Genomic DNA, 27,250 nt, shown 5'->3' on the forward strand with positions numbered 1-27,250 from the left:
AGGCTTAATGTCACCTTACAATACAAAGGTGACATTAACCCCTTACCCCATATCCCACCGCTACAGGGCAGTGGGAAGAGAGAGGCTAAGTGCCGGAATTGGTGCATCTTACTGATGCACCATTTCTGGGGCGGCTGTGGACTGGTATTTGTAGCCGGGGGGCAAATATCCATGGCCCCTCTCTAAGCTATGAATATCAGTCCACAGCTGTCTGTGTAGCCTTTCTGGCTATAAAATATAGGGGGACCCCACGTCTTTTTTTTGGGGGGGAAGGGTCCCCCTATTTTAACAGCCAGTAAAGGCTATTCAGACAGCTGCGGGCTGATATTCATAGCCTGGGAAGGGGCCATGGGTATTACCCCCTTCCCAGGCTACAAATATAAGGCCCCCGGCCGTCGGCTTTCCCCCTCTGGCGCAGAAAATTGCACGGGAGCCCAAACCATTTTTTTTTTTAAATTAAACATATTGTTCATTAATAAACATCGGCCTTGCTATTATATATCTATGGATAGATGTAGATAGATATATGGTTAGATAGATATATGGATAGATAAATCTATGTATCTATAGATATATCTATCTCATTCCTTATATCTATCATCTATCTCATTCCTTCTATCATCTATCTCATTCCTCCTATCTATAGAAGGAATGAGACAGATAGATCTATAGATAGATGGAAGGAATGAGATAGATAATAGATAGATCTATGCATAGATCTATAGATAACATGATCTATCTATCCCATATCTATCTGTGTGTGTAATGGAGTGTGGGTTGGACAAATGAAAGAAAAGAGGAGGTTGGACAAGAAATTACATCACAAATCTTTTTTTTTTTTTGTTCAATAATAGATCTTTATTAAGCTTTCAAAAACATACAAATCCGCATAAAAAAACACACCTGCGTTTTCTGCCAAGAGATGCGGACTCAGTGCGGAAAAATCTGTAGGCAAATCGGCAACGTGTGCACATACCCTAAAAAAGCCTTTTGGTATGTGGTGAAGACAAAGGCATGTTTGTGCATATGTGCAGCTACCTCGTATTCTCTGTGCACACTGAGGACTATGGAGAGGTACCACCCTTTCATTTCAATAGGTTTCCTGTTCCTAGGTGTGGATACTCGGTACGGTACTGTCATGGTTTTGAAAAATCCAATTACTGGTAAGCAATTGTGGCGCCCTAGGGTCCTGGTCATCACAGTAACGTTGCTTTCCTCACGGGGAGAGTGATGTTACATTTGGAAGCGTTGATGGATATCTTTTATCAGGTACCCACAATACACACAAAATGTTCACACTCCAGGCCACAAGGGGGAGCTTTTGATCCTATTTCCTAGGTGACTCCCCTATATACAGTATATTGTGGTTTGGAGGGAAACAGATTAGATTGTCTGAGAGAAGGGAGCAGACCGACCTAGAGGGTCAGAACGTCTGAAGGGGCCGTGTAGTCTGAAGCACCACAGCTCCTGGAAAGAGACATACAGAAAGCCGAACATTGTTGAGTGAGCGTGCAGGAGAGCGAAGCACAGGAGAGTAACATCAGGGGAGCCTGGCTAAGAGCAGGCTGCCTCCCTCTGAGGTGCAGGTAACCGGTAGCCGGACCACTTAGGTTGTAAGGACTCTACGACTTACAGCAGAGACCGGCAGGACAGCTGAACTGCAAGTTACCTGTCCGCCTTAGTACCCAGGAGGCACGGTGACTCCTATAGAGCCCAGGGCGTGCTAGAGTCCCTGTAAAAAGGCTCAACACCAGTCATACGGGTTATCTCCTATCCTATATGGGGGAAAGAGAGAACTGTGAGGACCTTATCTGAAGCCATAGGCAGTAAGGGACAACACCACCACGCTAGAGGAAGGCTTTCATCTCTGCCTGGTAAAGGGGACTCTGGATTCTCTTCCAAGCCGGCCGGACCCTGCCTGCCCTGTGATCTGGTGCCCTGGACTGTGGCTGCCTGAAGACTTCAGTAAACCAGGTAAAGAGACTGCAAACCTGTGTCCTTGTTCTTTACTGCGCCATTCACCATCTTCATCTACACACCGGGAGCGCTGGGGACATACTTTATCTGTGGGAAGTTATACCATCTAGCTGCCAAAACATCACCCCAGTGGACCCCTTAAAGCAGCGTCGGTCCCCACTGACTGAATACCACAGGTGGCGTCACGAACATTAACCCTATTCACCAAATCCCTTTAAAGTCTTTCCCCTTTTACATGGGCGCCCAGGGCCACGAACTGGGTCGCCACCGTGACATCCCACTGTGAACACTGGACCTGGTACCGGGTAGCCCACGGCCCTGGCGGGCGACTCACAATTATCTTTTTCATGCTCATGATATAAAGTAGTAATTAAAGGTTAATTTACATAAACCAACTGGTGGCACGAAATGACCTCCAATCAGCAAACTACTGACTGGCAGCCATTTAGTGCTGCTGGTTAGTTTTTGTAAATGAACCTTAAAGGGAACCAGACAGTTCCCCCATACCTGGCTAAACCCACCAGAATATGTTTATTCCTGTCTAACAAGCCCTTTCTACAATATATGTAACTGCAGTGAATGGCAAAAAAAATAAAAAATAAATGTTTGCTATATGCTAATTAGCATTCGACTAGACGAGGTGGTGTTGATTTTCCCAGACTAGTCGTCCCAGTAATCAGTATTCTCCTTCCAGCTACTGGCCTTCGGCTCCTCTGTGGACGGCAGGATACTTCACCATGATGCGCAGTGGGCCTATGAGGGCAAAGAACGTACACCCGGCTTCGTTGTGCACTGACATGAAATGATGAAAGTCGCACCCATGGGTGAAACTTGCAGAGTGCCAGCGGGAATGACGGCTCTTGCAAAGCATGGGATCACAAGCACAAGGGTGTGATAACAAGGTGAGTGGAACGACTAGTCTGGTGAAACCAAAGCCCCCTCGACTTAATGATTAATGGTACAAACAGAGTGGATGTGCTTTATAGACATCCCACGCCCACCGTGCTTCTATTTGACACTGTAAACTCATCCGGGGTGCGAGTTTATGAGCCGCGGCATGTGAATTACTTCCAGTGGAGACGCCAGTTTTAGTCTCACCCATAGCCATTCAATACATGCTGTAAATCCGCATACTTCAATCAACACATGCGGATTTACCGGCGTAATTAGAACGCAGCATTTTGGATGCAGCAAACTTACGCCGCGTCCAAAACGTTGCTATATCCTGATTGTGGGCACATAGCCTGACCGATGCACATAAGCCGCCATTGTTATCGGCAGCTCGAGTCTTGTTTACACAGGACAATGTGCTGTCGAAAATAATGGGCTTTTGAGCAGCACCAGACGAACAAGTGTTTTTCTCATTCATCGGTTGATAATAATCGTACTATGTGAACAGGCCGCCTAGCTGGAAAGCAGCAATCCTAGGAACGCAGTATCGCGATAATCCTGCAGTGTACATGGACCCGTAGTCATGATAATAATCAGATTAAACACCGGTATCAGGACGTCCCAATGTCACCGTGAGCTGTTCATTAAACATTAAACCATCATGGGACGTCATTCACACACTTTATCCATAAGAGTAGATAAATGGCTGGCTAATTATTTCATTAACACAAGATTACGTTTTATTACAGGAGGAAAATCAATGTGGCAGTAAAAAGTCAGGCGGCAGAGGTATAAAATGTGTCTGGTCTGGGAAGTATATTCTACATTAGATATTACTGCCTGCTGACCTGACATTAATGGTGTAGGTAAAGGAAAATGGTCATTGCAATATGCAAGAAAAAACCAAACACTTTCCCTACGGCTCAGTTCCTACAATGGGCGTTTGTTGCACCAATTAGGTTACCGTACTGACTTATTCCATTGCATTTTGATATAATTCTGCTGTGTTTTTTTTGTCTCATTTTAGTCGTTCACTTTCCACTTTGTTTTTGACACTTTCTGGTATTTGGCATTGATAAAACCTTATCGATTAAAGGGAACCAGTCACCGGTTTTTGAGCCTTTGAACAAATGGCACCACCTTTAATTGCTCCTGCGCTGCAGCGCACAAATATGTCTATCAGCTCCCAACTCCCCGTGTATACCCCCCAAAATATGCTGTTTTATGCTCTGCTCTCAGTCTGGCAGAGATTGTGCCCCTCTGAGGCTCCGGGGTAGCTTCATGTGGAGTTCTGCTTAGGTATTCATACTGATGGCTTATGACTAGTGATGAGCGAGTGTACTCGTCGCTCGGGTTTTCCCGATCACACTCGGGTGTCCTCCGAGTATTTTTTAGTGCTCGGAGATTTAGTTTTCATCGCAGCAGCTGAATGATTTACAGCTACTAGCCTGCTTGAATACATGTGAGGATTCCCTAGCAACCAGGCAACCCCCACATGTACTCAGCCTGGCTAGTAGCTGTAAATCATTCAGCTGATGAAAACTAAATCTCCGAGCACTAACAAATACCCAGAGATCAGCAGAGCGTGCTGGGGAAAACCCGAGCAACAAGTACACTCGCTCATCACTGCTTATGATGGATCCCTGATCCCTCACTGACCTGCTCCCAAATTTACATACTGATTATATTATGTATTGGAAAAAAGAAAATCACATTCAGCAGGCAGCGGCACTTGCGCTGTAGCATGATCACATCTATAATGTCCACTTAGTTATTTTATTTGGTGGTATAAATGTAAAAAAAAAAATGCTCTCTCAAAATGTCTCCAGCCACACCTGCACAGTAGCATCTATTGGCGATCCGATAGATGCTACTGCACAGGCGCTGCCATCTTGGTGGAGACATTTTTTTTCCTCTGGCAAAATTGCGCCGCCACAGTAGAATCTATCGAATTGCCAATAGACGCTACTACACAGGCACAGCTGGAGCCATTTTGAGAATATTTTTTAAAATTTATACCACCAAATAAAATAATTAAATGGACATTATAGATACAATCATCCTGCAGCGCAGGCACGGCTGATCTGGTGGCATACACTGTACCTCTAGACACCTCCCCTGATCTGGTGGCATACACTGTACCTCTAGACACCTCCCCTGATCTGGTGGCATACACGGTATCCCTAGACACCTCCCCTGATCTGGTGGCATACACTGTACCTCTAGACACCTCCCCTGATCTGGTGGCATACACTGTACCTCTAGACACCTCCCCTGATCTGGTGGCATACACTGTACCTCTAGACACCTCCCCTGATCTGGTGGCATACACGGTATCCCTAGACACCTCCCCTGATCTGGTGGCATACACGGTATCCCTAGACACCTCCCCTGATCTGGTGGCATACACTGTACCTCTAGACACCTCCCCTGATCTGGTGGCATACACGGTATCCCTAGACACCTCCCCTGATCTGGTGGCATACACTGTACCTCTAGACACCTCCCCTGATCTGGTGGCATACACGGTATCCCTAGACACCTCCCCTGATCTGGTGGCATACCCTGTACCTCTAGACACCTCCCCTGATCTGGTGGCATACCCTGTACCTCTAGACACCTCCCCTGATCTGATGGCATACCCTGTACCTCTAGACACCTCCCCTGATCTGGTGGCATACACGGTATCCCTAGACACCTCCCCTGATCTGGTGGCATACACGGTATCCCTAGACACCTCCCCTGATCTGGTGGCATACACGGTATCCCTAGACACCTCCCCTGATCTGGTGGCATACACGGTATCCCTAGACACCTCCCCTGATCTGGTGGCATACACGGTATCCCTAGACACCTCCCCTGATCTGGTGGCATACACGGTATCCCTAGACACCTCCCCTGATCTGGTGGCATACATGGTATCCCTAGAAACCCCCCCTGATTTGGTGGCATACACGGTATCCCTAGACACCTCCCCTGATCTGGTGGCATACACTGTACCTCTAGACACCTCCCCTGATCTGGTGGCATACACGGTATCCCTAGACACCTCCCCTAATCTCTCGAAATTAGGAGAACTTAGAGTCAAAACTGGCCACAAAATATAACAAAGATAATATTTATTAAATAAATTTGAAACAAAAATGCAGATAAATAATAATCACTAATAGCAAGTGCACAGCAACTGCATCCTAAGCTACATCCGTGTCACCCAGGAGCCGGACAGGACTCTTCTTTGAACACATGGGTAATTTATCCACTTGAACTTCTTCTGATGTGTATATCATTATATTTGGCATAGGTGATGATCTTTATTTTATTATGTGGGCACTGCATGTAGATTCCTTCTAAGATCACCATATGTCTGAGATGGTATAGCCCATGTGTAGATAGTACTTTGTTCTTAATGTTTTTTCATCATATGTTCTGTTTGTTACATTTAATTTGGGCCCTGTCCTGCGTACCTGGGTGACACGGATGTACCTTAGGATGCAGTTGCTGTGCACTTGCTATTAGTGATTATTATTTATCTGCATTTTTGTTTCAAATTTATTTAATAAATATTATCTTTGTTATATTTTGTGGCCAGTTTTGAGTCTAAGTTCTCCTAATTTCGAGTAATTTGATTTTGAGTCGCCATATATGTGCACTTTGTATTTATCACTGACGCCTATTTTACCTCCCCTAATCTGGTGGCATACACGGTATCCCTAGACACCTCCCCTGATCTGGTGGCATACACGGTATCCCTAGATACCTCCCCTTATCTGGTGGCATACCCTGTACCTCTAGACACCTCCCCTGATCTGGTGGCATACCCTGTACCTCTAGACACCTCCCCTGATCTGGTGGCATACACTGTACCTCTAGACACCTCCCCTGATCTGGTGGCATACATGGTATCCCTAGACACCTCCCCTGATCTGGTGGCATACACGGTATCCCTAGACACCTCCCCTGATCTGGTGGCATACACGGTATCCCTAGACACCTCCCCTGATCTGGTGGCATACACTGTACCTCTAGACACCTCCCCTGATCTGGTGGCATACACTGTACCTCTAGACACCTCCCCTGATCTGGTGGCATACACGGTATCCCTAGACACCTCCCCTGATCTGGTGGCATACACGGTATCCCTAGACACCTCCCCTGATCTGGTGGCATACACGGTATCCCTAGACACCTCCCCTGATCTGGTGGCATACACTGTACCTCTAGACACCTCCCCTGATCTGGTGGCATACACGGTATCCCTAGACACCTCCCCTGATCTGGTGGCATACACGGTATCCCTAGACACCTCCCCTGATCTGGTGGCATACACGGTATCCCTAGACACCTCCCCTGATCTGGTGGCATACACTGTACCTCTAGACACCTCCCCTGATCTGGTGGCATACATGGTATCCCTAGACACCTCCCCTGATCTGGTGGCATACACGGTATCCCTAGACACCTCCCCTGATCTGGTGGCATACACGGTATCCCTAGACACCTCCCCTGATCTGGTGGCATACATGGTATCCCTAGACACCTCCCCTGATCTGGTGGCATACACGGTATCCCTAGACACCTCCCCTGATCTGGTGGCATACATGGTATCCCTAGACACCTCCCCTGATCTGGTGGCATACACGGTATCCCTAGACACCTCCCCTGATCTGGTGGCATACCCTGTACCTCTTGACACCTCCCCTCATCTGGTGGCATACACTATCTCTAGTCTCCATTTACAGGGAAAAAATGGATACACATGGATTCACTCTGCTGCTGAATAACTGGAAGTCCGGGCGTATTATCAATATAGATTGTGGTTTTTATTCATTCAATGCGTTTCAGAATTCTAAGACTTCTTCATCAGGAAACACCACAAAAGGGACATTTTGTGGTGTTTCCTGATGAAGAAGTCTTAGAACTTTGAAATGCGTTGAATGAATAAAAACCACAATTTATATTGATAATACGCCCGGACTTCCAGTTATTCAGCAGCAGAGTGAATCCACGTTTACCCATTTTTTTTCCCTTCGGTTGGTCAAAATTGGACCTGTGGATCTGCTGCAGCAAATACTTCTATAAGCTAAATTTTAGCTCCATCTGGTGAGTACAATTCAATCATATTAAACTATTTGTATCCCGGATAAAACCCTATTTGCGCTATGTTCTCCAGCAGCACTCATTAGTTTCCATTTATAAACAGAGGCTTAGCTTGGCTTTATGACAAAATACAATGAGGGTGAAAATATTCTAAATGTGAATTATTTACAAAAGTCACATTTCAGTACTGATACGTTGTCTTCTTTACAACAAAGTGTCCTGATAAACTAACGGAACCTAAATACAAGTGATCAAATCTTCTGTGGTGTTATCACATTGGTGTTAAATTAAAAGGGTTTCCCTAAGAATAAAGATTATTGTTTAAAGGCCCAGAAGTAAAAAAAAAGAAAAAAAATCACTTGCACCCTTCCCTCATAGTTCCCATTCCTACACTTACACTGTCCTCGCTGGTCTGTGCTTCCTAATCCCTTCTAGGGAAAGGCAGTGGTGACCCGTCTCAGCCCATGGTTGGCGGAGATGCTTTTCCCTTGTGTCGAGAAGGGGGATCAGAGAATATTATTTCAATGTTCTGAGGTCTTTCAACGATAATTTATATTTCCTAGAAACAATTTTTTTTAATTGTTTGTGCTAGCATTTGATCAGGAAATAACATCACGATCACATCAAGGTCCAAATGATGGGACCCCCTACGATCCTAAAAACTGTGCTCTACAAAACCCCAAATGCATGTAACAGGTCGAGCATGTGCCCCTCCACGTCATTCATTCTCTATGGGACTGCTGGGAAAAGCAGAGTACGGCGGCTCAGCCATCTCCGACAGTCACAACGAATGCCTGGAGCAGAGGTACGCATGCTCGACCTCCGTTCCATTAAGTCGAGGCTGTTTAAAGGCCACTTACTGGGATCAGTGGGGGTCCAAACAATTGGACCCCAATCAATCAGGAAATTATTCTCCCATTCAATGGATAGGGGATAACTTTAAAAAGTTGACACAAACCATTTTTTTTGCAATTTTCATTTACCGTAAATCAATGCGCTGGATTGATTAGGCAATCACTCTCTGCCCTAATCAGTAGGCTAGCTCATGGTTACGTATTAGGCCATTTTCAAAGTAGCGTAATATGGGTATGTTTTTGGCAGTATTATGACAGCAACACCCAGACATGTAAATGTACGTTAAAAACTGTAGGATTATAGCATTCTGTGGTGCTCTAGATCTGGATCTGATAACTGGGAAAGTGTTGTGCCTTTATTATGGGCAGAAAAAAAACCCTTTATTAGACTCGCCTGAATGTGCTCATAGACTAAGGCTTCATCCACACATCTGTGTGAGATGTCTGTGTCCTATCCTACTTCTTCTCAGACAGCACATTGAAGCACAGAATTGACCGGATCTATTCACGCATCCGTGAAATTCACAGATCAAAGTGTGAAATCCACAAGACTCATAGCAGATCCTATTCTGATCCGTGGTTACAGATGAGGATAGAACACGCTCTTATTCCCACGGATCCATTACTAAAACCGATGAGTGTGTGGATCAATGAAACTATGGGTCCGTGTGCTGTCCAAGAAAATGTGTGACTGCTGCCCAAGTTTGCAAAAACTGTATATAATTATATTTTCCATTGATGTGAGACTAAATAGTGACCACAGGAGTAGTACACGGAGCGAATTGTGTCCTTTAAAATGCCAGAAAGTGCTGGAGACATTGCTTTTCAGCATTTACCGATTCGCACTTTTTGGTAGCAGCGAGACCCATATATATCAACAGTCCAAACAATAGCCGGCACTCATATCTTCTTAAAAGAATTGACTTATTGATCTAGTAGTATAAAAGGCACAAAAATGGTTGAACACAACTGAACAAAAATTAAAAAGTCAGAAAATAAATATCTGCTGCTGTCCCAGGCAATATGTTTCAGGCCTCCATGATCCTTTGTCAAGCCTAAATTGACAAAGGACAATTCAGGTCTGAAACATGTTGCCTGGGAGAGCAGCAGATATTTCTTTTCTGACTTTTTAATTTTTGTGCAGTTGTGTTCAACCATTTGTGTGCCTTTTTTGCTGCTGTATCAATAAATCAATTTATTTAAGAAGGTGTGAGTGCCAGCTTTAACTTGGACTGTTGCTATTACTGGAGTGTTTTGCCGTGCACCCGAAAAGATTAGATGATTGTTCCTTTCTCAAATTTTCTATTATCTAGTGATACCCATATGTTTGGCTTCTATGATCTCATATCACACTGCTTTGCAGTTTTTAATAAATTTATATCATTTTTAAAACTTACAATAAAGATACTGACAAAAACACTTCATTAGATATCTGACATTTATCCACTCTGGTGTACAATGTCCACACAATTTCAATGATGAAAATGGCAATGCATCTGAGCAGTTTCAAACGTCTAAGATTATGAGAGTACTGTGCTGTAGATCACCAATGCTAATACATTCCTCTAAAAAAAAAAGGTTATCAGCCGGAGTTCCTGGAGGTATACCATAAGGCTGGAATCACCCACACAGTTTTTGGTGCAGTTCGGACTGGCTGCTTGTCTCTTGGCCTGAACTCAACAGCCTTATTCATGTCTATGAAACTGATGAGTTTGGGTCGGCAGATATGCGATCAGTCCGTGCTCCACAGCACTGGTCACTACTGAGCACGTGCATAGAGTGCGGCACAGATTCATCTCAACTAAAAGTTAAGATCCTTAGATTAGAAACAGAACAGACATTTAAAGAACAATTCAGAACTTTCCTAAATTCTTATGAAAACATTTATAGCACATCCTGCATTTTATTACTGTATCCAATTTATTATATTTTAGGAGTCCGAGTCGGTCAATTTTATACTGACTCAGACTCCACAGCCCTGTGTGAAACCGGCCTAAGATTATGTGCACACGAATCTTTTTGCAGAGTTTTCGGAGTAGTACTTTCAAGTTTTTGAATAGGATTTGGGGAGTCTCCGCTCAGTTTCTACTCCAAAACCTCCTAAAAAAAAAAACTGTGTGCACATACCCTATGGGTGGATTTACACATGGTAGATGTATTGCAGGAATTTCTGCACCTGTTCCGCTCATGTAAATGGAACTTGCAGAAATCCATGCACTTGCCACCAAAACAATCCCATTCAAATGAATGGAAATAATTCTCTGCTGCAGAAACTCTGGCAACTAAATCTGCCACATATGGAGCCACCCTTCAGGTTTGTGCACACTAGACTAATCTACTGCAAATTTTGTCATAGAAATGCTGAATATTTCGTCCTTTGTATTGCAAAGAGTGAAGTTAGCAGATAAGGTCGGATTCACACATCCACCGTTCATGGTTCGAGTACAGATCGGCTGCAGGTCCTCTAACCAGAGCTCAAAAGCCTCATATATCCCTTTGACGCTGTCAGGAGACCTGTAACCAGTCTGTTCTCGGACCGCAAATATCAGATGTACAAAGCCGGCCTAAAAGCAGCAAAATTCAAACCCACAGCGCCGGTTGATTTACATTACAGATTTTATCTGCAGAATGTGAACTAAATTTCAGAAAAAACAAAATTCAACCTCAATACTGCCACTGTAATAAACAGATTTCCCATCCAAAACATCTGCTGCATATAAGACCGATGTGCACATTCATACACTTATTCTCTCTGCTTGAACTTCGGGGGGGAAAAAAAAAGGGTCAAAAACTGCACATGTGATTCCAGCATTAAAAAGTCTTTTTTTGTCCCCTTCACTCTCGTGCTAAATGAGAAGGAAACGTTAAAGGCGAAGTTTTAGATTTTCCAGATTTGCGTTCGTAATTCACAAGGCGTTGGCCAACAAGGTACTTGTCATTCTTAATGTGTTCATAAAGCCGCTTGAACTGTCGGATTTGGAAAGACAGGACACCCATTAATATCACCACCATCAGCAAGAAGGGATAGATGCGTCGCTGGACTAGAGTCTGCATTTCGTAGGTGACACCGACCAACAGTACAATAGCGGCAGAAATAATGTAAGGTATACACAGCGACAGCAAAAGAACAGCAATGACAGGAGCGGCCAGTTTACCAAGTATGAAGTGGAGATCGATGTTGCGTATTCCGTTAGCGTAGACCTGTTCTATCACAGTTTTCAACCACCACTGAGGACCCATTAGAGTTATGGCCGCTATTATCTTTGCATGCAAAACGCCGAGGGCCCAGTCCTGCCACGGATAAAAAAGTGGCGTCTGATCCAGAGGAACACGAAGAGGTGCAACAATAATCAGTTCAAATAAAAGACCAAGGAGGAGAGGGACAACTCCGGCCAGAAGGAAAGCGACAATTAGGGTCTTCATAATTGTTAGCGACCATTCTTTAACTTTTAGGAGGATCACATGACGTCCTTGTGGCATCCACGCGAACAGTACAGTTAGTGCTCTAATAGACAGCCAGCAAACATAGAGACCACAGGCGGCCGTGTATAATTCATGGATTTTTGCAGTCCCAGTCCAAAATGACATCAACCAACGCCCTACAAAAACTGGGAGCGTCAGGCAAACTAAACTAGCAATCAGTAACGTGATGCACATGAAAATAATTAATAAAAATATCCGGAGAGGAAATCTGACTGGTTTATGGTACGGCTGGAATCCTACAGGTCCTCCTTGCTGTAAAATGGCTTGATGAGCAGCATGCAGACCTTCGCCAACCACAGGGATGGCATTATTTCGGATAAGAGGATTATTTGCGGCCTGTTGATTTGCTTGGTTGTCAGTATCCTCTTGGTCTCCGAGAAGATAAGAGTGCAAGTCTAGTAGAAAGCCAACTGTTACAGTCCAAGCCCTGACCAGTCCTTTCAGCCATTGTCGAGTATGTCCTTGCTCTAATAATGCCGGGAGAACAACCTGGAGAAGCAGCAGTTCTAGGGATAACTCGCTCACGGGGGCGTCGCTGTATAACATCACGTTGTACGGTAAGAAGGTCGGCAGCACGTGCTTCATAATACGAATGGGAAGCCAAAGCATCAGTATCACGATAGATCCAAAGACAATCACAGATAGTAAAAACCTCCGGACGTGCCTATAGATCGGCAAGTGGATCATTTCCTGGACTGGGTTAAAATCTGGATCATTCAAATTTCGGAGAAACCAAAGGACCCCCGGTCTTAGCACTTCACGTAGAAGCAGGATGAAAGATGCAAAGTAAAAGACGTAAACCATGCCGACCAGCCAGTGAAGAAACATGGTTGTTCCCGGGGCGGACTGGAAGCTCAGTTCTCGATCTTTCAGAGAGGCGTCAAACATTTCCAACGAGCAAATGTCCAACCACCAGCCACAAATAAGGGGGAAAACGCCAATCTCCACAACGACCAGTAGAGAAACCTTCACCACGATGTAGCAGATGCCCAATATTCGTCTGGATCGCTGAAACTTGACAACCGCGGCTAAGCTGTGGCAGAGGATCAGCGTGACGGCCAACAAGACGTAGCCGACTATGGTCGTAAGAAGCCCTTCAAAGTGTGAGGCCTTCACATAGCTGTCAAATCCCAGCCCGACTACGGAGAAGTGTCCAATGTGGTAAGGACAGAAGGCGAACACCAGGATGAAGAGGGTATTCAGCGACACCACCCAGAAGACGTGCTCCAGGAACACCAGCGACCCATCCAGGCCCAGCATCCGCTCCCAGGTCAGCTCCTCGGCAGCGCGGTCCCACTCTAGAGCGTTCCAGTTCATATCGTCCTGCGCGCCATTGTTGACATCGGCGGCATCTTCGAGAACGGCGTCATCTTCGTTGTCTTCTTCCTCGTCTTCTGCCTGATCGGGATTTTCACCCACCACCACGTTCTCCACCGGAGGGATGGCGGGATGGTCCATAGCAGCGTTTTCCACCACGACGTTGCCGGCGCCTTGCGCTTCGTTTTGCTGGGCCGCGCCGTTCTGCGGCTGAGGGAAGTTTTGCTCCAGCCATAGAGGCGCACCGCCGTGGACGATCTGTTCTCTCAGCCAGACCAGGCTTATGAACGCGCAGAGCGTGCAGGTGACCACGAAGACCCCCTGCAGACAGTCCGCCAGCAGGTTCTCCGTGGAGAGCATGTCCAGGGGGAGGGTGAGGAGGGAGCTGACCGAGCCGGTGAACAAGCACTTGTAGATGCGGCACGCCGTCAGCGGCACCACGCCCAGCCACGCAAACGCCACCAGGGTGTAGTGGAACCAGTAGCGGATGGCGGTGCCAATGCTGGTGACCAGTCCGGTGCAGATGTCCTGGATGGGCAGCCGGGAGGGCATGTCCGGGGAGTAGATGGGGGTGAAGGCAAATCTGTGCTTACACAGCTCGCAGTACTCCTTCCTGCTGTGCTTCAGCCATTGCAGCAGGCACTCCTGATGGATGAACTTTATACTGCCGGTGCACACGCACGGGTGGTACAGGGGCTTCTCCGCGGTGCCCTCAGAGCGACAGACCCTGCAGATGTCTTCCTCTTCTGTCGCCTCCATTCTGGGGGACGCAGCCACTTGCGACGTCTAACAGCGCGGCCCCTGCGGGCTTCCGTACCGCCGACAAGCAGCAACAGCGACTAAAGCGACCGAAGGTCCTCGGCCTGCGACCAAAACAACGGTCTCCGTCACAGATTGTCTCGCGATGTTTAGAAGGCGGAAGTGACGTAGGAAAGGAAGGACGCGGAGTACTTCCTGGTGCAGTCACGTGATCATTGCCACGCACGCGCAGTCTGTGTCTGACTGTGACCGCCTGGCCGGTGGTGCCTGCTGCTGCTGCTGCTGCGGCGCCATGCGGAGTCCGTAGTGGTGACTTATTGCGGACTTTGCCACGGAATCTCACCCAGAGCGCAGGGAGAGGAGTACAGACTACTCACTGAGGCTAATTACACTCCATTATGCGAAGGGACCTGTCCACACGGACACGTAGCTGCCTGCATAGACTATCACACCCATCCGTTTGGACACATTTGTGCATGTTTCCGTTTTTTTGTATCCGTTTATTTACTACTAGACCACCGCTGCGTAATCTCTTGAGGACCCCATAGGGATTAGCAGCTTACACTCTGTCCCAGCGATGTCAGCACTGCTATTCTTGGCGGTGACCGCTGCAGCCAATCAGCCAGTGCATGTACCCGTCACATGACAGCAGCCTGCGAATACTGGCGCTGAGGGAAGTGGCTGTGCACTGATTGTATTATTTATGGGGTCCGGTAGTGGGAAACTCGGGAGCCGGAGAACAAAGTCTGCCGAACTGGTGTATTCTTTAAATAAGGGAAGCTACATGGATCCATTTGGGTTCACATTGTGTTAATAGCAGCCCGTTCAGCACATACGTTACCAGGCTGCTGTTAACGCAAGTGCCGGCATGGCAGCACGCTAGCGCAGATGGAGCATTTGCTAGCTCTATCTGCTCTAGGGGGACGGACCCGGAAACGCTGCAGCCCGCGTCTCGGGGTCCGTCACACAATGACAGCACACCGCTAGCGCACACTCATTATTGGATTCAATGGCGGCGTTAACAGACCGCGTTATGCCGCGGTGTAACGTAGTCCGTCTAACGGACGGGTTTAATGCAATGTGAACCGGATTGTCGAAGACTTATTTTTCTGAAATATGGGCTTAAAAACAACAAGCAGGTCATCGACCGCTCCTGCCGGTGACTCAGCTTCTGCACAGCAGCAGAGCAGCTCTTCCAGGCCGCTCTGTTGACAGTGACTGCTGATGTCATTCTGAGTGACAGCCGTCTCCCTGCTGTTAGGTAGTAGGGAGCCAGCTGTCAGTCTGCAGTCACTCAAAACAGCGGAAGAGAAGCCGCAGCTCTGTCAACGTGACTTCAGCGGAAGCCACAAAATAACCAGCTGTGACCAATCTATGCGGCAGAGATCGGCGCGAAGCAGAACAGGCAGCTAGGTGGCAAATAACTGCTTGTTAGTTCTTAGGCCCATAGTAAACGCAATGAAATAGTCCCAGATAACGCCTTAAAGATTAAATGAAGATTCTGAAAATCCTGTTCCTCTCCTGCAGTTTGTTTAAAAAACAAATTGGGCTTTACTCCCCCTTCCTGGGTCCAGCATTAACTCCACTGCTGCTCCCGGTGACTGTTATTGTCTGCAGTGTTGATGCTACATCGACTGCAATTCAGCCAATCGATGAGCTAAGCTGCCCGTCACATCACAGCTGCCCGTCACATCACAGCTGCCATCACATCACAGCTGCCCTTCACATCATAGCTGCCATCACATCATAGCTGCCCGTCATATCATACCTGTCCGTCATATCATAGCTGTCCGTCACATCACAGCTGCCCGTCATATCATACCTGTCCGTCATATCATAGCTGTCCGTCACATCACAGCTGCCCGTCACATCACAGCTGCCCGTCACATCACAGCTGCCCGTCACATCATACCTGTCCGTCATATCGTACCTGTCCGTCATATCATAGCTGCCATCACATCACAGCTGCCCGTCACATCATAGCTGCCATCACATCACAGCTGCCCGTCACATCATAGCTGCCATCACATCACAGCTGCCCGTCACATCATAGCTGCCATCACATCATAGCTGCCCGTCATATCATACCTGTCCGTCATATCATAGCTGTCCGTCACATCACAGCTGCCCGTCACATTACAGCTGCCCGTCACATCATAGCTGCCATCACATCATAGCTGCCCGTCACATCATAGCTGCCCGTCACATCACAGCTGCCCGTCACATCACAGCTGCCCGTCACATCATAGATGCCATCACATCATAGCTGCCCGTCACATCATAGCTGCCATCACATCACAGCTGCCCATCACATCATAGCTGCCCGTCACATCAAAGCTGCCCGTCACATCACAGCTGCCCGTCACATCATAGCTGCCCGTCACATCACTGCTGCCCGTCACATCATAGCTGCCCGTCACATCATAGCTGCCCGTCACATCACAGCTGCCCATCACATCACTGCTGCCCGTCACATCACTGCTTCCCGTCACATCATAGCTGCCCGTCACATCACAGCTGCCCGTCGCATCACAGCTGCCCGTCACATCACAGCTGCCCGTCACATCACTGCTGCCCGTCACATCACTGCTGCCCGTCACATCACAGCTGCCCGTCACATCATAGCTGCCCGTCACATCATAGCTGCCTGTCACATTATAACTGCCCGTCACATCAAAGCTGCCTGTCACATTATAGCTGCCCGTCACATCATAGCTGCCTGTCACATTATAACTGCCCGTCACATCATAGCTGCCTGTCACATTATAGCTGCCCGTCACATCATAGCTGCCAACACATAATAGCTGCCCGTCACATCATAGCTGCCTGTCACATTAAAACTGCCCGTCACATCATAGCTGCCCGTCAGATCTTAGCTGCCCGTCACATCATAGCTGCCTGTCACATTATAGCTGCCATCACATCATAGCTGCCTATCGGCCGGGCCAATGTTGGTTTTGTAATATGGAGTTGAATTCCTATAAAAATCTACAGGTCCTTCTCAAAAAATTAGCATATAGTGTTAAATTTCATTATTTACCATAATGTAATGATTACAATTAAACTTTCATATATTATAGATTCATTATCCACCAACTGAAATTTGTCAGGTCTTTTATTGTTTTAATACTGATGATTTTGGCATACAACTCCTGATAACCCAAAAAACCTGTCTCAATAAATTAGCATATTTCACCCATCCAATCAAATAAAAGTGTTTTTTAATAACAAACAAAAAAACCATCAAATAATAATGTTCAGTTATGCACTCAATACTTGGTTGGGAATCCTTTGGCAGAAATGACTGCTTCAATGCGGCGTGGCATGGAGGCAATCAGCCTGTGACACTGCTGAGATGTTATGGAGGCCCAGGATGCTTCAATAGCGGCCTTAAGCTCATCCAGAGTGTTGGGTCTTGCGTCTCTCAACTTTCTCTTCACAATATCCCACAGATTCTCTATGGGGTTCAGGTCAGGAGAGTTGGCAGGCCAATTGAGCACAGTAATACCATGGTCAGTAAACCATTTACCAGTGGTTTTGGCACTGTGAGCAGGTGCCAGGTCGTGCTGAAAAATGAAATCTTCATCTCCATAAAGCATTTCAGCCGATGGAAGCATGAAGTGCTCCAAAATCTCCTGATAGCTAGCTGCATTGACCCTGCCCTTGATGAAACACAGTGGACCAACACCAGCAGCTGACATGGCACCCCACACCATCACTGACTGTGGGTACTTGACACTGGACTTCAGGCATTTTGGCATTTCCTTCTCCCCAGTCTTCCTCCAGACTCTGGCACCTTGATTTCCGAATGACATGCAAAATTTGCTTTCATCAGAAAAAAGTACTTGGGACCACTTAGCAACAGTCCAGTGCTGCTTCTCTGTAGCTCAAAAGTGGCTTTACCTGGGGAATGCGGCACCTGTAGCCCATTTCCTGCACACGCCTGTGCACGGTGGCTCTGGATGTTTCCACACCAGACTCAGTCCACTGCTTCCTCAGGTTCCCCAAGGTCTGGAATCGGTCCTTCTCCACAATCTTCCTCAGGGTCCGGTCTCCTCTTCTCGTTGTACAGCGTTTTCTGCCACATTGTTTCCTTCCAACAGACTTACCATTGATGTGCCTTGATACAGCACTCTGGGAACAGCCTATTTGTTGAGAAATTTCTTTCTGGGTCTTACCCTCTTGCTTGAGGGTGTCAATGATGGCCTTCTTGACATCTGTCAGGTCGCTAGTCTTACCCATGATGGGGGTTTTGAGTAATGAACCAGGCAGGGAGTTTATAAAAGCCTCAGGTATCTTTTGCATGTGTTTAGAGTTAATTAGTTGATTCAGAAGATTAGGGTAATAGGTCATTTAGAGAACCTTTTCTTGATATGCTAATTTATTGAGACAGGTTTTTTGGGTTATCAGGAGTTGTATGCCAAAATCATCAGTATTAAAACAATAAAAGACCTGACAAATTTCAGTTGGTGGATAATGAATCTATAATATATGAAAGTTTAATTGTAATCATTACATTATGGTAAATAATGAAATTTAACACTATATGCTAATTTTTTGAGAAGGACCTGTATGTACCTGCAACCATAACCTTGTGCTGTGTGTTGTTTTTGACAAGATGATCCTTTGGGTGGTATTCCACAATTTGCCTTGCAGTAGGAAATGTTGCAGGCCTCCATGACAGAGGAAGGGGAGAAGTTTTTATGGGGGCATATAACTCCTGACTATTCTATGCAGAGAATAAATACAGGAGAGGAGGGCAATGAAGCTGCACATAGAGGAGCCAGTGTCACTGTATAAAGTGGTGCTTTGTTTATAGGGGGATGTTGGCATTTTTTTCTCTGAAGGTGCGGCAGCTGAGAGGTAAGCAGGGGTTGTAAAGGGAGGACAGGAACGTTAGGCAGGGGTAACTCAGCTACGCAGCGGGAAAATGTAGCAACTGCCTGAAAAAGCAGTGTGCGGTACTCATCAGACCCATAGAAAAGCACTTGGTTGTGGTCTAACATGAGCACTGATCCATTTTAATGGAGATGAAGTTGCCCCATTCTGCCGATTGGTGCAGATATCAGCGGTCAGACACATACCAATCTAGAAGTTATCAACTATTCTGTGGATGGGTGATAATTTATCTTAACTGGACAATCCCTTTAATTCTTAACTGGACAATCCCTTTATAGGCTTTAATTATAGACTTTTGATTATTTTTTAGGGGACTATCCAAATAAAAATCTGGAAATATTGCAGTTGTCCTCCTAACCACAGGGTGCGATCAATATACTGACATTTCTTGGCCACTGCAGCTCTCCTGAGTAGGGATAAGCAGACCCGTGGAAGCTCTGGTTTGGTACCTGACTTGAACTTTAGTCCAAAGTTAGAGTACCCGAACTTGAACCAGAACCCGATCCCCATTAAAATGTATGGGAACCCAGATTTTGCAACTGGAAAAAACTCCAACAGACTTCCCCCTCAACTCCGAACTTCAGCGTTTAGCCTCCGAACACTAAATGTAGAGTACAGAAATTGTCTATCCTCCTGAGATGAAAGGTCTTGCACTGAGATAGGTCGGGATAGTAGAAGTATGCCCACACATAAAGGCTCTGTGTGCAGCTCTCTTACCAGTCCTCGTCCTCTGGGGGAGAGGCTGTCTGTACTCCGTCAGCTCCTGAACTCTGTAAGGCTATGTGCACACGTAGAATGTCCTCTGCGGATTTTTCCACAGCGGATTTGATAAATCCGCAGGGCAAAAACTGCGTTTTTCCTGTGGATTTATTGCGGATTTACCGTGGATTTACTGCGGTTTTTGTGCGGATTCCAGTGCGGTTTTACACCTGCAGTTTTCTATTATGGAGCAGGTGTAAAACCGCTGCGGATTCCGCAGGGTTTTTTCCGCAGCATCTGCACTGCGGATTGCGTTTCCCATAGTTTTACATTGTACTGTAAACGCATGGGAAACCGCTGCAGACTCGCAGCTGCGGATCTGCAGCAAAATCTGCAGCGTGTGAACATAGCCTTATAGTCTGTTGACATTTCTACTACCTTTCATACATTTTAGCTGCCATAAAGCGCACGCACCCTGCCTCCCTGACAACATAGGCAGAATGGAAGTGTGTCTAAGGCTAGGTTCACACCTACATCGAAGTCTCCATCAAGAAGCTCCGTCACAATTCTGTTTTTTTTTAATAAAAAAACTGCTTAACATGTCACGATTTTTTTCACATTAAAATGACCAGAAACCAAATGAACCCCAATGTTAGTTAATGGGGTCCTTCTGGTGTTGTTTATGTCCATCACAGTATGGACCCATTTTTTTTGCAGGAGTTTTGTTTTTCTGTTACTAGAACGCTGGGGTGCACAACCTGTGTCCCGAGGACCACAAGAGACCGCTCATGCCATTTCTTTCCCCTAACCAACCTTCTTGTCTATATATGGCTGGAATATGCATGTATGGCAGATGTGTGTCCCATTATTATGGCCTGCATCTATCTCAAGAAGCTGGCCTGCCATACTAGAGGTAGTCCTTATTCTGATACATGTCCAGCAGTAGAGCGCAATGGGGCTCGGTTCTTCAGAGATATTTTGGATGCATGTGTGTTATGAAAGGTAATTCAGTACCACAATGGACATAGAGGTCAGCACACATACAGTGACCTGGCAATAACCCAAAAAACAAGAACGAGCTCTGAGACGTGGGAACTCTGTTGACCGCAATCCCTAATCCTCTCCAACCACACTAAAGGCAGCCGTGGATTGCGCCTAACGCTCCCTATGCAACTCGGCACGGCCTGAGAAACTAGCTAGCCTGAAGATAGAAAATAAGCCTACCTTGCCTCAGAGAAATATCCCCAAAGGAAAAGGCAGCCCCCACATATAATGACTGTGAGTTAAGATGAAAAGACAAACGTAGAGATGAAATAGATTTAGCAAAGCGAGGCCCAACTTTCTGAACAGAGCGAGGATAGGAAAGCTAACTTTGCGGTCAACACAAAACCCTACAAAAACCACGCAAAGGGGGCAAAAAGACCCTCCGTACCGAACTAACGGCACGGAGGTACACCCTCTGCATCCCAGAGCTTCCAGCAAGCAGGAAAAAACAAATAGACAAGCTGGACAGAAAAAAACAGCAAACTAATAGCAAAGAATAACTTAGCTATGCAGAGCAGCAGGCCACAGGAACGATCCAGGAGGAGACAGGTCCAATACTAGAACATTGACTGGAGGCCAGGATCAAAGCACTAGGTGGATTTAAATAGAGCAGCACCTAACGACTTCACCATATCACCTGAGGAAGGAAACTCAGAAGCCGCAGTACCACTTTCCTCCACCAACGGAAGCTCACAGAGAGAATCAGCCGAAGTACCACTTGTGACCACAAGAGGGAGCTCTGCCACAGAATTCACAACAGTACCCCCCCCCCTTGAGGAGGGGTCACCGAACCCTCACCAGAGCCCCCAGGAGGACCAGGATGAGCCATATGAAAGGCACGAACAAGATCGGGAGCATGGACATCAGAGGCAAAGACCTAGAAATTATCTTCCTGAGCATAACCCTTCCACTTAACCAGATACTGGAGTTTCCGTCTAGAAACACGAGAATCCAAATTCTTCTCCACAATATACTCCAACTCCCCCTCCACCAAAACCGGGGCAGGAGGATCAACAGATGGAACCACGGGTGCCACGTATCTGCAACAATGACCTATGGAATACGTTATGTATGGAAAAAGAATCTGGAAGGGTCAGACGAAAAGACACAGGATTAAGAACCTCAGAAATCCTATACGGACCAATAAAACGAGGTTTAAACTTAGGAGAGGAAACCTTCATAGGAATATGACGTGAAGATAACCAAACCAAGTCCCCAACCCGAAGTCGGGGACCCACACAGCGTCTGCGATTAGCGAAACGTTGAGCCTTCTCCTGGGACAAGGTCAAATTGTCCACTACATGAGTCCAAATCTGCTGCAACCTGTCCACCACAGTATCCACACCAGGACAGTCCGAAGACTCAACCTGCCCTGAAGAGAAACGAGGATGGAACCCAGAGTTGCAGAAAAACGGTGAAACCAAGGTAGCCGAGCTGGCCCGATTATTAAGGGCGAACTCAGCCAAAGGCAAGAAGGACACCCAGTCATCCTGATCAGCAGAAACAAAGCATCTCAGATATGTTTCCAAGGTCTGATTGGTTCGTTCGGTCTGGCCATTAGTCTGAGGATGGAAAGCCGAGGAAAAAGACAAGTCAATACCCATACTACCACAAAAGGCTCGCCAAAACCTCGAAACAAACTGGGAACCTCTGTCAGAAACGATATTCTCTGGAATGCCATGTAAACGAACCACATGCTGGAAAAACAATGGCACCAAATCAGAGGAGGAAGGCAATTTAGACAAGGGTACCAAATGGACCATCTTAGAGAAGCGATCACAGACCACCCAAATGACTGACATCTTTTGAGAGACGGGAAGATCTGAAATAAAATCCATAGAGATATGTGTCCAAGGTCTCTTCGGGACAGGCAAGGGCAAAAGCAACCCACTGGCACAAGAACAGCAGGGCTTAGCCCGAGCACAAATCCCACAGGACTGCACAAAAGTACGCACATCCCGCGACAGAGATGGCCACCAAAAGGATCTAGCCACTAACTCATTGGTACCAAAGATTCCAGGATGACCAGCCAACACCGAACAATGAACCTCAGAGATAACTTTATTCGTCCACCTATCAGGGACAAACAGTTTCTCCGCTGGGCAACGATCAGGTTTATCCGCCTGAAATTTTTGCAGCACCCGCCGCAAATCAGGGGAGATGGCAGACACAATTACTCCCTCTTTGAGGATACCCGCCGGCTCAGATACACCCGAAGAGTCGGGCACAAAACTCCTAGACAGAGCATCCGCCTTCACATTTTTAGAGCCCGGAAGATATGAAATCACAAAGTCAAAATGGGCAAAAAACAACGACCAACGAGCTTGTCTAGGATTCAACCGCTTGGCGGACTCGAGATAAGTCAAGTTCTTATGATCAGTCAAGACCACCACGCGATGCTTAGCTCCTTCAAGCCAATGACGCCACTCCTCGAATGCCCACTTCATGGCCAGCAACTCTCGATTGCCCACATCATAATTTCGCTCAGCAGGCGAAAACTTCCTGGAAAAGAAGGCGCATGGTTTCATCCCCGAGCAATCAGAACTTCTCTGCGACAAAACAGCCCCTGCTCCAATCTCAGAAGCATCAACCTCGACCTGGAACGGAAGCGAAACATCTGGTTGACACAACACAGGGGCAGAAGAAAAACTACGCTTTAACTCTTGAAAAGCTTCCACAGCAGCAGAAGACCAATTGACCACATCAGCACCTTTCTTGGTCAAATCGGTCAATGGTTTAGCAATACTAGAAAAATTGCAGATGAAGCGACGATAAAAATTAGCAAAGCCCAGGAACTTTTGCAGACTTTTCAGAGATGTCGGCTGAGTCCAATTATGGATGGCTTGGACCTTAACAGGGTCCATCTCAATAGTAGAAGGGGAAAAGATGAACCCCAAAAATGAAACCTTCTGGACACCAAAGAGACACTTTGATCCCTTCACAAACAAAGGATTAGCACGCAGGACCTGAAACACCGTTCTGACCTGCTTCACATGAGACTCCCAATCATCCGAGAAGATCAAAATGTCATCTAAGTACACAATCAGGAATTTATCCAGGTACTCTCGGAAGATGTCATGCATAAAGGACTGAAACACTGATGGAGCATTGGCAAGTCCGAATGGCATTACTAGATACTCAAAATGGCCCTCGGTCGCATTAAATGCAGTTTTCCACTCATCGCCTCGCTTAATACGCACAAGATTATACGCACCACGAAGATCTATCTTGGTGAACCAACTAGCCCCCTTAATGCGAGCAAACAAATCAGATAATAATGGCAAAGGGTACTGAAATTTAACCGTGATCTTATTTAGAAGGCGGTAATCTATACAAGTTCTCAGTGAACCATCCTTCTTGGCCACAAAAAAGAACCCTGCTCCCAATGGCGACGATGACGGGCGAATATGCCCCTTCTCCAAAGACTCCTTCACATAACTCCGCATAGCGGCGTGCTCAGGCACAGATAAATTAAACAGTCGACCTTTTAGGAATTTACTACCAGGAATCAAATCGATAGCACAATCACAATCCCTATGCGGAGGTAGGGTATCGGACTTGGGCTCATCAAATAAATCCCGGTAATCAGACAAGAACTCAGGAACCTCAGAAGGGATGGATGACGAAATAGTCAGAAATGGGACATCACCATGTACCCCCTGACAACCCCAGCTGTTAACAGACATGGATTTCCAATCTAATACTGGATTATGGACTTGTAGCTATGGCAACCCCAACACGACCACATCATGCAGATTATGCAACACCAGAAAGCGAATAACCTCCTGATGTGCAGGAGCCATGCACATGGTCAGCTGGGTCCAGTACTGAGGCTTATTCTTGGCCAAAGGCGTAGCATCAATTCCTCTCAATGGAATAGGACACTGCAAGGGCTCCAAGAAAAACCCACAACGCCTAGCATACTCCAAGTCCATCAAATTCAGAGCAGCGCCTGAGTCCCCAAATGCCATGACAAAATACGATGACAAAGAGCAGATCAAGGTAACGGACAGAAGAAATTTTGACTGTACCGTACCAATGGTGGCAGACCTAGCGAACCGCTTAGTGCGCTTAGGACAATCAGAGATAGCATGAGTGGAATCACCACAGTAGAAACACAGCCCATTCAGACGTCTGTGTTCTTGCCGTTCAACTCTGGTCAAAGTCCTATCGCACTGCATAGGCTCAGGTTTAAGCTCAGGTAATACTGCCAAGTGGTGCACAGATTTACGCTCGCGCAAGCGTCGACCGATCTGAATGGCCAAAGACATAGACTCATTCAGACCAGCAGGCATAGGAAATCCCAGCATGACATCCTTAAGGGCTTCAGAGAGACCTCTTCTGAAAATAGCCGCGAGCGCACCTTCATTCCACTGAGTGAGTACAGACCACTTTCTAAATTTCTGACAATATACCTCTATCTCATCCTGACCCTGACACAGAGCCAGCAAATTCTTCTCTGCCTGATCCACTGAATTAGGCTCATCGTACAGCAATCCGAGCGCCAGGAAAAACGCATCGATATTACTTAATGCAGGATCTCCTGGCGCAAGGGAAAATGCCCAGTCTTGAGGGTCGCCACGCAAAAAAGAAATAACAATTCTCACTTGTTGAACTGGATCACCAGAGGAGCGAGGTTTCAAGGCCAGAAACAGTTTGCAATTATTTTTGAAATTCACAAACTTGGCTCTATCACCATAAAACAAATCAGGAATAGGAATTCTTGGTTCTAACATAGGCTTCTGAACCACCAAATCTTGAATCTTTTGTACATTTATAACAAGATTATCCAATGAAGAGCACAGACCCTGAATATCCATGTCCACACCTGTGTCCTGAACTACCCAAATGTCTAGGGGAAAAAAAAGGCAAAACACAGTGCAAAGAAAAAAAAATGGTCTCAGAACTTCTTTTTTCCCTCTATTGAGAATCATTAGTACTCTGGCCTCCAGTACTGTTATGATTAGGTAATTCAGTATCACAATGGACATAGAGGTCAGCGCACATACAGTGACCTGGCAATAACCCAAAAAACAAGAACAGCTCTGAGACGTGGGAACTCTGTTGACCGCAATCCCTAATCCTCTCCAACCACACTAAAGGCAGCCGTGGATTGAGCCTAACGCTCCCTATGCAACTCGACACGGCCTGAGAAACTAGCTAGCCTGAAGATAGAAAATAAGCCTACCTTGCCTCAGAGAAATATCCCCAAAGGAAAAGGCATCCCCCACATATAATGACTGTGAGTTAAGATGAAAAGACAAACGTAGAGATGAAATAGATTTAGCAAAGCGAGGCCCAACTTTCTGAACAGAGCGAGGATAGGAAAGGTAACTTTGCGGTCAACACAAAACCCTACAAAAACCACGCAAAGGGGGCAAAAAGACCCTCCGTACCGAACTAACGGCACGGAGGTACACCCTCTGCGTCCCAGAGCTTCCAGCAAGCAGGAAAAAACAAATAGACAAGCTGGACAGAAAAAAACAGCAAACAAATAGCAAAGAATAACTTAGCTATGCAGAGCAGCAGGCCACAGGAACGATCCAGGAGGAGACAGGTCCAATACTAGAACATTGACTGGAGGCCAGGATCAAAGCACTAGGTGGAGTTAAATAGAGCAGCACCTAACGACTTCACCATATCACCTGAGGAAGGAAACTCAGAAGCCGCAGTACCACTTTCCTCCACCAACGGAAGCTCACAGAGAGAATCAGCCGAAGTACCACTTGTAACCACAAGAGGGAGCTCTGCCACAGAATTCACAACACATGTGGTTCCCTTACCAATGCCCTTTAAGGGTAATGAATGGGAAAGTTTCTATAACTTTTGCATCAGGTATAACCAATTTTGGCTTAGAGGATCACCACATGTAATCGGATATTACAGTATCAGCATGCCGAGGAACCTAAGAGCATTGCATGGTCTTCTCCCATGCCTTTCTTGAAGGCTTAAGGTACCTTCACACTGAGCAACTTTAGAACAATAACAACAACGATCCGTGACGTTGCAGCGTCCTGGATAGCGATATCGTTGTGTTTGACACGCAGCAGCGATCAGGATCCTGCTGTGACATCGCTGGTCGGAGCTAGAAGGCCAGAACTTTATTTCGTCGCTGGATCACCCGCTGATATCGCTGGATCGGCGTGTGTGATGCCGATCCAGCAATGTGTTCACTGGTAACCAGGGTAAATATCGGGTTACTAAGCGCAGGGCCGCGCTTAGTAACCCGA

The 27,250-nt window shown here is 46.5% G+C and overlaps 1 protein-coding gene across 1 annotated transcript; it reads right to left on the minus strand.

The window, feature by feature from the left end:
- Window positions 1-10,239: 10,239 nt before the first annotated feature.
- Window positions 10,240-14,520, minus strand: MARCHF6 (membrane associated ring-CH-type finger 6). The gene has a single exon (XM_069753857.1). It carries the CDS (start codon window positions 14,376-14,378, stop codon window positions 11,655-11,657), a length of 2,724 nt encoding a protein of 907 aa, XP_069609958.1. The 5' UTR covers window positions 14,379-14,520; the 3' UTR covers window positions 10,240-11,654.
- Between the last annotated feature and the right edge of the window lie 12,730 nt (window positions 14,521-27,250).

Source organism: Ranitomeya imitator, chromosome 2 (assembly GCF_032444005.1).
Source record: "Ranitomeya imitator isolate aRanImi1 chromosome 2, aRanImi1.pri, whole genome shotgun sequence".
Lineage (NCBI taxonomy): Eukaryota > Metazoa > Chordata > Amphibia > Anura > Dendrobatidae > Ranitomeya > Ranitomeya imitator.